Raw genomic sequence first — 13259 nt, 5'->3', positions numbered from 1 at the left:
TAGCTCAGTGGTAGGACAATTTCACAGAGAGAGTGAGGTTCAGTTCAAGCTGGGGGGGGGGTGCGTGGGAAGCATTTAAAGAAGTAGTAAAAGAAGAAAGATCCTCAACTAAAAAAAGAAGAAGAAGAAGAAGAAGAAGAAGAAGAAGAAGAAGAAGAAGAAGAAGAAGTCATATCACATGAAACACTTCCGAGTTTCCTCTGACTCAATGTGTAGGGATGAGCTATCCATTCTCACCAATGTAGAGCATACCCACCATAAGAACATGCCACAGTTTTGTTACCTATTATGTTTTTGATGGACATGGTTTTATCCTCAAGAGCTCATGTAAACAATGATGCTATGAATGTTTTGCTACATTTCTTTGATGAATGGGGCACTTAAAAATATAATTATTGATTACCAACAAATGACAGTCCACAAATATTTTAATAAAATAGAGAATGCATTTTTAAGTTAAAAATAACTAGTAGTTTTCTAAATTGTTCTAGAACTGACTACCTTGACAATGAAATGTACTTTCTGCAACCAGGAAGCTATCTCTACTGTGGTGTTTTTGTTAATCAGCTCTTCATCACTGTGACCAGAATACCCAATAAGAGCCGCTTAAAGGAGAAAAAGGTTATTTTGGTTCATGGTTTTAGAGGGTCAGTCCATGGCAGGCCAAATCCATTGCTCTGGGCCAAAGATGATGCGAGCATCATGGCAAGAGGGCATGGCAGAGGGGCACTACTCCACTCATGACAGCCAGGAAGCAGAGAGGGGGAGGAGCCACAGGGAAGATATACCTTTCCAGGGCAAGCCACTGTGACCCACCTCCTCCAGCTGCACCCCTCCTGCTCACAATTACCACCCAGTTAGTCCATCCTAACTGGGATCAGGTTGCAGACCTCATAATCTAATTGTTTCACCTCTGAAATTATTAATGCATTAATACAGGAGCTTTGAGGAGAAAAAACTATGCCAGTGTTCCACCTAAATATGAACCAATTACACAGGTACAGATGGCATAGTTGCCTCCTACCTCAAAACCAATTTGACTACTACATGTTCGAGTTAATAAGCAAAAGAAGTCATTGTATCTCTGGGCCTTCTAAAAATTTGAAGCAAAAATAACCTCAGTCATAACCCCTTTAACCTAGCTTAATATCTGTGCATGGCCGCAGCCAGGGCCACCTGGGGGGTAGAGGTTGGTGATTTAATTTTTACTTTTGGAGAAAACTGAATTCTTTAAAATCCACTTAAGTGGTTTACAATGTCAGTGTAATGATATCACCTTTTTTTTTTCACCCTTAGGTAAATGTTGTTCTATAACCATGACCTCCCTATTGTGCCTCACTACTAATCACTTTTGTGCACTTTGTCTGCCTTTGGGGACAACAGATATCTGATAACAGCCAGGTCCCCTTTTCATCCACGCCCTATGAAGATGGGAGAACACAGGCCAGCAGTAGAGTGCTTGATTAGTCTGAGTTTGATCCCCAACCCTGAAAACAACGACAAAGTCATTCAAGGCCTCTGAAATACACTGTTTTGATAGATTGATTGATTGTGATGCTAGGGACTAAAGCCAGGGCTTCACACACAATGGGCAAGTGCTGTACCACTGAGCTTCACCCACAACCCTGTGCCATTTCAAATGCTTGTCTCATGTCTGACTCACATGGAGCGATTGAATGAGGAGTATTTATTTCTCTGCCCCATTATTTACCTTTGACACACTGACATGGCACACTTTGTAGACTACAGTGTGCCGCAGCTTTCAGGGAAGTTTATTAAATTGGCTCATGTGTTTACATTAAAATTATGAAGAAAATCCTCTGTTTTCTACACAGCAGCATGCTCACTTGTGTATGTGTTTTAAACTGAATCAGAACATCGGGTACCTGAAATTCAGCTAAGAAATCTTTCTGAAAGGTCATGGGAAAAGTTTTACTTTTCATCCTCTGACATGTAAAGACTCAAGAAAAATCATCTTTTACGATGCAGATATATGAGATAAGATAAGGCCGAGGGTATAGGTCAGTGGTAGAGAGCATACACTTGCCCAGTGTGTGTGAAGCCCTGGCTTCAGTCCCTAGCATCACAATTAGAAAATCTTAATGTGTTTTTGAATGCAGGTTCCTAATATTTTACTAAGGAGTTTTGCATCTTTGTTCATCAGGGATATTGAGCTGTAGTTTTCTTTCCTCGGTGTGTCCATCTCTGCCTTTGGTTACAGGATAATACTAGGTTTTCCTAGGATAAGTTTGGGGGTGTTCCCCTCTTTCTATTTCATAGCATAATTTGAGAAGGATTGCCATTAGTTCTTCTTTAAAGATCCGTAGAACTGAGCTGAGAATCTCTCTGGTCCTGGGCTTTTCTTTTCTGGAAGCGTTTATTTTTGCTTCAATCTTGTCACTTGCTGCTGTTCTGTTTTGGTTCATGCATATCCTTTTGGTTTGAGTGTCATATGTGTCTAGAAATAAGGAATGGGAGAAAATCTTTGCCAACTACTCTTCTGACAAAGGATTAGTATCTAGATTACATAAAGAACCAAAAGAAATGCCAAAAATCAAATAATACAATCAACAAAAGGACAAACAGACATTTCTTCAAGGAAGAAATGCATATGGCCAACACAGGCATGAAAAATGTTCAACATCCTTAGCAATCAGAGGAATGCTAACCAAAACTACACTGAGATGTCATCTCACTCCAGTTAGAATGGCAATCATCAAGAATATAAATAATATAAATCCTGGCAAGAATGTGGGGAGACAAGAACACTTACATATTGTCGGTGGGACTGCAGAATAGTACAACCACTATGGAAATCAGTATGGAGATTCCTCAACATATTAGGAATGGAACCACTCTATGAGTCAGCTATTCCACTCCACTTTTGGTGATTATCCAAAAGAACTGAAGTCAGCATGCTGTAGTAAACCTGCATTTCATTGTTTACAGCAGCTCAATTCACAATAGCAATGTTATGGAAACAGCCCAGATGTCTGTCAACAGATGAAATGATAAAGAAAATGTTGTGTGTATATACAGACTGTGGTATAGGTACCCGGCCATAAAGAAGTTATGTCATTGCTGGTAAAGGGATGGAAACAGAGAGCATCGTGCCAAGTGAAACAAGCCAGACTCAGAGAGCTGAGGGATGAATGTTTTCCCTCATAGAGAGAAGTGAGAGAGAAATAAGGGATGAGAAAAAGAGGGATCTCACAAAAACGGAAGGGAGAATAGGAGAGGAGAGGAAGGGGGTAGAGATTGAGGAAGAGGTAAAGAACTGTGAAATGAAATTGACCAAATTATGTAATGTGCATATACATATATGTCACAATGCATCCCACTTTATGTGTAATTATAATGCACCAGTTAAAAATAAATAGGGTTGGAGTTGGGTAGAGCACTTGCCTGGCATGTGTGAGGAACTGGGTTCAATTCTCAGCACCACATATAAATAAATAAAATAAAGGTCCATCAACAACTAAAATATCTGTATACATATAAAATTTAAAATAAATAAATAAAACAGATAGAAGACCAGTCATGTAGACGAAGGAGACCAAGGAGAGGAAGGAGGGAGGGAAAGGGTGTTCCTGTAAATGACATGGGGCAATTTACATTAAGTGTACATGCGAATGTGTCACAGTGAATCCTACTATTAAGTATAATTTTAATGCATTAATAAACACACAATTTTAAAAATATCAATACAATTAAGTAAGATAGTGAGACTCCCCCCACACACCATGAGCAGAAAGACAGTCGCATTCCACAAAGACAGGTAACCCTCATCCCTTCACTTGATGCCAAAGTAGGGCACATTCTTAGTAGCTTGTTATCTTGGGCAGGTCTTTGAGTTTCCTTTTTCTCAGGCAAAATTGGAAGTGAAAAATTCTGTGTCTAATAAGGCTAGGGATTAAATGAAAATAATGTATGCCCAGTGCTTGGTGAAAATGTCTTTCATAATTAGAAAATAAATAAATAAAGCCCTGTTAACAGGAGGCTGGATAAATGAACCGCACTACACTCACATAATGGAGTGTTAGTCAGCAGTTTAATCAAATGTTCTGCAGCTTTGCACAATGCCAGATAGACCCTAGAAATATATTATTAGAGGAAAGAGTAATTCCTAAAGGATTACACAAGGCCTGGTGCACTCTTTATAACGTTAAAACAACTAAAACGGATAATTGGCTCTTTAAAAGCTCACATAGGGATGCAGGGAAACCAAATCAAAGTCAAGTGACAGAGGGATGGCCACACTGGCATGGCAGAGCACACACAGTGGGGACTAACGTGGAGTTAGCCGTAGCTGGTTGTCAGGGTTCTAGTTGTTGCTTTTGTTTGGGCTTCGGGGGTGCTTATTATACTGTTGAGGTTTTTGTTTTTGTTTTTGTTTTTGAAACAAAATAATTAACTCAGTCAATAAAAGTGAGCTGTGTAGGAGTCTGCAGTGAAATGAAGATTAGGATGAATGTTCCCAGAAGTCCACTTGAAAGCTAATGATGATCATGGAGGTATAACAGGATTCAGGCCAAGACTTAGCAGGAACCCACTGGGTGACTCAGCTGCACTGTTGGAGGTGAAGGGGAGGCGAAACTTTACCCCCTGTGCACCCCACCACGGGGTTTCCAGCCTGAACTGAGTTGACAGATGAACAGGAGAGAAGCACACAGAGAAGCACAATAGCAATGTTATGAAAACATGTACATGTGCCCAGGAGCCCTCATGGGAAAAGGAAGATCCAAAGAGGGAGCCACACCAAAGTGCTTCTACACTAGGTTGGACAGAAAGAGGCCATTGTGGAAAAGAACCTGAAGTACGTGGGGAGACAAAGGAAAGTCAGAGTGATTCTAACAAGGTCTGTTTGTATGGAATCCTCTCGGCTCCAATTCCCCATCACTAGTACTAAGAAGACTTCTTTCCTCCTGGCACAGGGAGAGCATCCAGCAATGGCAGTTTTATTTTCCTGCCTTCAGGAAGAAAGGGTGCCCTCCTGCAATCATGGTTTTTCAAGTATCTTGAACTCAAATAATCATTGTGCCAAAGTGGCATATTTGAGGGTGGCATATTTGAGGGCATATCTTCCATCCTTCACAGGTGACGTATTATTAGAACCTAGCTTCCTCTTTTTAGAGACCGTATTTTTTTTTATTTGTTTGTTTATTGCAGTGCTGGGGATCAAAGCCAGGACATTGCACATGCCAGGCAAATGCTGTACCCTTGAGCTACATCCTCAGCCCTGGAAACTTTATTTTTTTAAATCATTACAAATGATAGTCATAGATCCTTTAGTCCCAAAGCCCATTTTGGCCACCCTTCCTTAATTTATTTTGCATGAAGACTTCATAGTGTTCTCTCCATAGTCCCATGAAGCTGAGAGGTCACAAAGAAGAGACTTCAAGGGTGCAGGGTTAGCTCACGGAGTTACACAGCACAACTGGGGACACAGGAGGTGCTCCAGAGAAACATTGCCTTCTGTAAGGTAGAGAGAGTTTCATCAGGTACCAAGGTATAAGCTTTTGTAAAAGATTTCTAGGGGTAATGAATCTCAGAGTCAGGTATAAACTGATGGTTACAGTAAACTTAAGTCATAAACAATTCAATAGCCCCTTTCTGTTTCTTGAGGACAGACAAGGAAGCCAGTAGGCCTCATCTCCTCTCCCTGCCCCAGTCACAACCATCAAATTGCACATTGGAAAGATTTTAAGAATCAAGTTGTTACCCAGGGACAGCTCCTCACAGTGCAGCTTTTATTCTCAAAAGTGAACACTAATATTAATGCTGCTGTGTTCATCAGGTTTCCACATGGGAGGATAAGATCTGTGTTTATCCAGGTGAGAATCAATTGATTTGAAGCAGATTAATTCATCAGGATAAAAATTCTGTCTCTGCCCCTGTTGAAAAGATTTCTGTTCTTCTATCTGGAATGAACCCATGCAGAACAGGGAAGTAAGCCCCCTACTTTCAGATTTCACCACACAGGTAGCTGGGACCTCGTGTGGGCATTTGCTCCTCTGGCGGTGTGTACCACACTCCCGGTGACAGCAGAATTGAGAGCTTGTCTAGTGCACGGGGGTCTGATAATAATAATTCTTATCCAGTTGGTAATCATTTCAAGGTGACAGGAGTGACCAGTCTAGTGTGTGACTCTGCTCAGTGGGTCAGTGACTGGAGAAAAGGCCGATAGGCATGTTCTGATGCACTCAGATGAAGGAAAAGCAGCCAGCATTTCCATGACGCAAAATTGAAACCACTGATGCTTTTTGTATTTGCGTCACCATCCTGAGGTCTGTAGTCTTCCACCTGTGGTCTCCAGCCCTGCTACAGACCCCTGAGCCTGCAATCAGTGATCACAGAGATGGCAGACATGTTTACAGAGTTAAGATGCCCTCACTTGTCCCCCTGAGGTGTGTATGTATTAGTACTCACCAAATGTCGCGGTTTTCATGTTGTGACCATTAAATAAAGAAGCCAATGGAACTCAGTAACAGCCATGGGTGCTTAGCGGTAGACAGGACCTCAGAGACCAGCCTGCTGGCTTATAGATGAGGAACTGGGGACCCCGCATCTCACCCGAGCTAACCAACTGTGCTGCCTCTCTGAAGGGTCACGAATCACATGAATTGAAATAGAGAATACTTTGTCAATTAGTTAACAAATATTTATTGCCTTCCTATTACATGCAAGGTGATGTAGCCTAGAACCTCAATCAGAAAATTTTGACTATGAACTCTAAATGACCTAAAAATGTCACTTTTTATGAGGTCTCTTGGGATTTCCAAGGGAAGCTATGTACACATATGCTTGTTGATCTATACTAAGATATCTATGTATATCTTTTTTAAAATATTTTTTTAGTTGTTGATGGACCTTTATTTTAATCATTTATTTATATGTGGTGCTGAGGATTGAACCCAGTGCCTCACACATGTGAGGCAAGCGCTCTACCACTGAGCCACAACCCAGCACCATATGTATATCTTAATGCCCTGCCTGTCCGGGGCCTGCAGCCATCCAGCAACCTCATCTGTCAAGTCTTTGGCTAAGAACAGGAAGGACACCAAAAAGGTGTCTGAGCAGCCAAAGTGCATGCAGAAGGATTCACCTGGTGTGCTCACAGGAAGCCCCGGCTCCTCCCACAGAGCCCTGTGCACTAACTTGAGACACAGCTGAGCAAGTTGGCCAGACGGAGACCAAGCACGGATGGAAGCAGCAGTGGGGGAAGCTGAACAAGACTTACACCTCTCAGACGTGAAGGGATGAGGGGAAAATCTCAAAGGCCAGCAAAGAACTAAAACTCTGGAGTTTTGCTTAGAGGCAGCCAGCTCCACCCATGCAGGTGGCCCTGGCCAGATATTGTGGTGATTTAAGATCACAGGAATGGCCCTGAGTCAGTAAGTGAAAGTTGAGCGATGTCATGGTGGATCCTCTATTAAGACTATACAGTTTAGAAAGGTTTGCATCCAAAGCAGCTCCAACTAAAAAATGCTTTAGTACTTAAGAAAGTAAAATATAAGGGACCTGGGAAGTGGCCTTTCCATCCGAGGTTACAGAGAGAAGACTGGTCACTGCGTTATCATCCCAGACTCTGCTCTGCCTTTCAGACCTGTGTAAGATAGGTTCCATTCCCCAAACAGGACATGGACTTTATTTGAATGAGCATACAGAGGACGGCAAAATGAATGACCAAGTGCTTTGTGAACCGCAAAATGATTCATGGTGTCAGATATTTGCAATGATTTCCTTTTATATCAGAGCTGGTGCTCATGGACGTTAAATCTTGGTTTGACATGTAGGGCAGAACCTCCTCTGAGCCCCACTGTTACAGGAGGCCTGAAGAGTTCTGGGTCACTTTTCCCTCTCCCTGTGGTCCCTAAACTGTGAGGCATCGTGGTAAGGGGACATCAGATGGCTTCTGCCCATACCTGGCTTGAAGAGAAGAAGCCGTTCTAGAGCCCACCTCCACTCCCACCCCAAACAGTACAACCAGTAGGCACCAACGGTACCTGCAAGGAACTCTGCACATCTCTTACCCAGCATCCTCAGCCTCCTTGGAACACTCACAGCTATTTGCTCAGTAGAAACAGCCATCCTTAAAACCATGTTGCCACTGTGGCCCGTCGTGCCCACACCCTTCCCATCCGTGATTGTTCTCTGCTCACCTTGCCTTTGTGGGTTTTGTCCCCACCAACGCGTCCACATCTTACTAAGCAGCTATTCCATAGCATAGGACAGAGAAGGCAAGGGCTGCTCAGACATGCCTCCTGACGAGCTCCCCGCTCCCCGTGCGATCAGTTCCAGACATTCATGGTGCATTCACTGTCACCAGTGCAGAAAGTGATAGGGGGCAACGTGGGGCCATCGCTGTGTCCTCTGTTTGTCTCCATCCCTCACCTGTACCGTCAGCCAGATATCAGGCTGATGCTGATAACCTCTGTAAAATACGCATTTCAATATAACTGGGATGGATTTCCTTTATATGTTACACACAGGGTTGAGATATGCCGTGTTCTGCTTGCCCTTGCTGTATTTCTTTTTAAATCACAAAGACAGGTACCTCCCAGAAACATTACTCTAAATAACATCTGTACACTGAAAGGAAATTGTATTCCTTAAATGGTAGGTACTGATAGACTACTACAAAACATATTTGCAGGATTACTTGTAATGACATTTATCCGTAATATAACTTCAGAGTATTTTAGTGAAAAGGTCTACAATAAATCAATGTCTGCCTCAAGTTTAGAGATTTGCCATTTTTCATTTGAGGGGGTTAGGTTTAAGGAAACATTGAAATATGTGCTTAACTACTGTCTGTTTTTTAGCATGCACATCTCTGAAAGCCAACAAGAATTCTTCAGAATGCTGGATGAAAAAATTGAAAAGGTAAGAAGTAAAATAAATTGATTATATGTTTTAAGGGAAGTAACTAATCATTTTATAAATTAGGAATAAAATATTCTTCTGTCTGTGTTGTAAGGCTTTTTGTAATGGGGATGTGTACAGAGTTAAAACAAAGAGTGTGGGTGAAAATTTGAGAGGTGATGGCATGCTGTCACTCATTAAAGTTGCAATGCTCTGAGTTCTTTAAAAAGTAACCAACCCTGGTTAATTCCTATCTCAGAATAATGGCTTGTTTATGTCCAGCACCCACCTGTACAGTGGTGCTATAGGTAAACAGACAGATATTAACTACATTTCACAGACTAGGAAATGGAAGCTCAGGATGCTCTAGTAACAAACCCAGATTTGCAACTCTATTGCAGTAATTACCCCTTACCCGAGGGTTCCCTTTCCACAGTTTCAGTTACCCACAGTCAAACAAGCTCCAAAAATATTATATGGAAAATTCCAGGAATAATGCACAAGTCTGAGATAATTTTGATTACAATGTATTGCTATAATTGTTCTTTTTTTATTATTTACTGTTAATCTCTTACTGGGTCCAGTTTGTAAATTAAACTATATTATAGGTATGTCTGTCCAGTCATGCACCGTGTAATGATGATTTGGTCAGTGATGGTATTTACAAGGGTGGTCACATGAGGTTGTCACCTAGTGATTTCTGTCACCTAGTGATTTTTTTTTAGCTGTCCTAATGTAATAGCACAACACTTATGTGTTTGTGGTGATGCTGCTGTAAATAGACGTACTGTGCTGCCAGTCACATAAAAGTGTGGGATATCCAATGTGTATGGTATGTAATCCTTAATAATGATCATAAGGGATGGTGTGACTGGTGTATGCACTGCCAACACTATACTCCTTATAGTTATTTTAGAGTGCACTCCTTCTAGTTAGCAAAAGGCTCGCTGTAAAACAAGCCTTGTTAAAAATGCCATGTTACCCCCAGAAGCAGCCCCATGCTTCTCCTGCTTACTAAACCTCTTGATTGCATCCAGAAGCCACATCAAGTGGTTGACCTATACCATCTAGGTTTGTGTAGGTGCACTCTACAATCTTTGCATAATGACAAAATTACCTAATGATGCATTTCCGGAATGTGTCTTTATCATTAAGTGACATGTGATTGGTAGAGAAAAACAGAATATTTAGGGTTTGGTAACCTCCTCTGCTTCTGGAATCCACTGTGGTCTTGGAACATATTCTCCATATATGAGAGATGATCAGGTTGAAATTCCAGCCCAGCTCTGTTCAACTCTGTGTTGCTTCTCAAGCAGTGTTTGGATTTACATTGACAGTGAGATGCAGAGTTGATCTGTGTGGAAATGGAATACATAATTTTGATGTCAGATTGCCATATGCTAATCAACTGAATGAAACATGGAATATGGTAATATTGAAGGGCTTATTTGTAGAATTTAAATTCAACACTGCAGAGGAGTAAATTTTAAATGTTAAAGTTATAGATTTGAGTATTACAATCTGCAAACTTCATTCCAAAGAAGAGTAAAATCTAAATTTTAGTATCTCTCACTATGGTTAAGGCACCACAGGCTGATTTTACAATTTTTCAGTTTTAATTTTAATTTTTCTTGCTTTTCATGGCCCTTTTACCTGAGTATTTCTTGTGAGTTCCTAAGTTATGATACATATCACTTAACGGAAGATAATGAAGGAGGTCTTAAATTCATCAATGTCTCAGCAATAGACCCCATTTTGAGGTGGACCCTTGGAAGAATAACCAGTTGTTTAATCTTCTGCCCCTCTAAAACACACAGCAGATACCTCTAATGTGAAAAATAGTGGTGGATAATGAATTGAAATGGTAGTTTAAGTGAAGTGTTCCCCAGTTATGCATAAATATTTAAGATGACTTTTCAGATAGAAAACTTCATCTAGACGCAGTTACCAAGTTTTATGTATTGGTTCAAGAACTGTTTATTTGGCTTGTTGATAACATTTGTTTTAGTGAAGAGAAACATAAAAAGAAATATTTTGCTCCCACTGTAACAATGAAGATCTTTTCTTTTTCTGCTTATTTGGGTTTTTTCCCCCACTAGCTTCTTGGTAAAAAAAAAAAAAATCTGCTAGTAGTTAGTGGTAGGCTGGAAAAATTAAAACCTGAGTTTTAAGTTATCTTTTTAAACAACATTGACAAACTTATACAAGGCATTTAAGATGACCTAATCTCTTTCCAGCTTATTTCCATAATTGAAATTCTACCACCTTTTACTCAAAACTGTAGTTCACTTCTTCCATCTGAAATTTGATTTCTCTTTTTCCCTTTGCATCCAGGATGTAGACTATGTTGTGTTTAGTGGAACCAAAACAAAGTTTGTAATTTGATCGTTTACTGGATCATTCCCTGGACAAAGGAGCATTTGTAGATTCAACATAAACAATGTTTCCACTATTGAGTGTGTGTGTGTGTGTGTGTGTGTTTTCTGGTGGTGGTGGTGGTGGTGGTGATAGTGCTGTTGCTTGCTGCTCCAGGGATAGAACTCAGGGCTTGTGCAAGGAGTGTGCTAGACAGGGGCTCTACCTGTGAGCTACACCCCCAGCGTCAGTACGTTTATAGTTAGAGAAAAGCTGTTGCTTCAGCTGACGTGCACCCAGTTGATTTCTACAAGAATTTTCTCTCCTGAGCCATGCTTTTCTGTTTCTCTTCTCTTACCTAAAATTCATCCTTCTGAATATTTTGAATAGGCTATCCTATGTTATAATTTAAATATGAAGCATCTTCAAAAATCAGAATATTGCTTCTTAATATATGTGTTTGGTGTAGTGTCATCTTTGGTGTTTGTTTATATTGCCAAAATTGAAGCTTAGATTCTTCCAGATTTTTTCCTGGGCTTTTTCCATGGTTAAATATTTCTTTGGTCAAGGCTAGCATGAGGACAATCATGAATGTAGCTCAGATATATTCTTTGAGTTTTATAGGGTTGATTTAAAAAAAAAAGATTAAACTTGCCTAGAATTTTGAGCTGAGACACTGAGTCATGTGAGAGGCCTTGAGTTTTAAGATTTCATCTTCTCCCAGAAATCCTCAGGAATTCCATTTTTCTTCCTTAAATTGCTCAGAAACTAAATCCAAGTGAACTTTTGGAGACATTGTCCTGCCCTTCCTGGACTCACCCGTTGCATTTCCTGGATATTTGTGGGGCTTGGTTCCTGTTTGCCTTCCAAATCCCACCTCTGGATACCAAAGGAAAATTTCTACTCCATGTCCCTCAAAATAGATGTAAAACACCATTAGTATACAGAAACTGAGGCTGTTGGATGGTTTAATATTCATGGTAAAACTTATTTTGGACTGATTTTGAATTACTCTAGAGTTTGTCACATGCAGAACTGCAGTTTACTTTTGCACTAAAGTTGGACAAATGGTTTTCTAAGAAGTTAATAGTGACCTTTCCTCAAATGCAATTTAAAAAAAAAAAAGATTCAGCATGTACTGAACAGCAAACATTATGCTATTTTTCTAGGGAAAAAATAGGAAATATGGGTTGCAAAATAAAGGGGAAACAGTCTCTTTCCTTCACCAGTTCCATTTTTAAAGGGAGTTTCTTTAGAATGTGATTATTTTCCTGGCAGAGGAGTCTGTCATCCGTCACCACCACCTTCCCCACCCTGGTCCCGCTGTCGTTGCTGAGATTGTCCTGTGCTCAACACAAGCATCCGCCTCCTAAGTCAGGTACTGAAACTTCAGGCCATTAACGAGGCAGTTGGGACAGTTTCTGGGACACTTGGTGCCTTCCACTGTGCTGAAACAGAGGAGGCCATACCACTGAGCTGCATCCGAAGGTGACCAAGGGAGAGAGATGTGGCCAGAACAAAGGAAGTTCAAAGAAGCATTATGATCTGCTTGACTTACTTTTGCCTTTCCTTTTTGGAGAATTAAAAAATGAGCCCCCTCATTTCTTTTTATCTTATCATGTTTCACTCTGATATCTATTATTCTATTAGTAGTTGTGCTCAATTAGTTGGGTTCCTAATTTTATCTGAAGTACTGACATTTGCCTCAGTTTGCAGCTTTAAGAAAATGAGTTTGCTGTAGAACAAGATGGTGATTTTTTTTCTTTTTTAACTCCAGCCTTTCACTGTATCTAGAGGAGAAAACCAGAATCTAGGTTTAAAAATTGGATCATAGGGGAGTTTCTCAATATAATACTAAGTATAGGTAACTTCAGATTTTAAGGTATGCTTTCCCCTGGTACACTTCAATTTATTGGTAAGAAGCTGAAAAGGTCAGTAATTTTTTTTTAAGTATCTGCAATAGTAGCACCTTCTACAGGCAAAACAAGAATTTATAGTTTGCTTTATGAGGATGTACAAACCCATCCAATAACTAGAGT

General features: G+C 40.5%; 1 protein-coding gene across 1 annotated transcript in view; it reads left to right on the top strand.

Moving 5' to 3' along the window:
- Positions 1 to 13259, top strand: part of CUNH1orf21 (chromosome unknown C1orf21 homolog) — a 96354-nt gene that overhangs the window by 64558 nt on the left and 18537 nt on the right. The window contains exon 3 of the mRNA XM_046462682.2: positions 8826 to 8886. Within this exon, the coding sequence (XP_046318638.1) occupies positions 8826 to 8886 (61 nt within the window). The remainder of the gene's footprint in view (positions 1 to 8825; positions 8887 to 13259) is intronic.

Source organism: Marmota monax, unplaced genomic scaffold, assembly GCF_021218885.2.
Source record: "Marmota monax isolate L192 unplaced genomic scaffold, Marmota_monax_Labrador192_F-V1.1 WCK01_AAM20220418_F8-fsc00250, whole genome shotgun sequence".
NCBI lineage: Eukaryota > Metazoa > Chordata > Mammalia > Rodentia > Sciuridae > Marmota > Marmota monax.
This window is presented reverse-complemented; position numbering and strand designations above follow the sequence as displayed.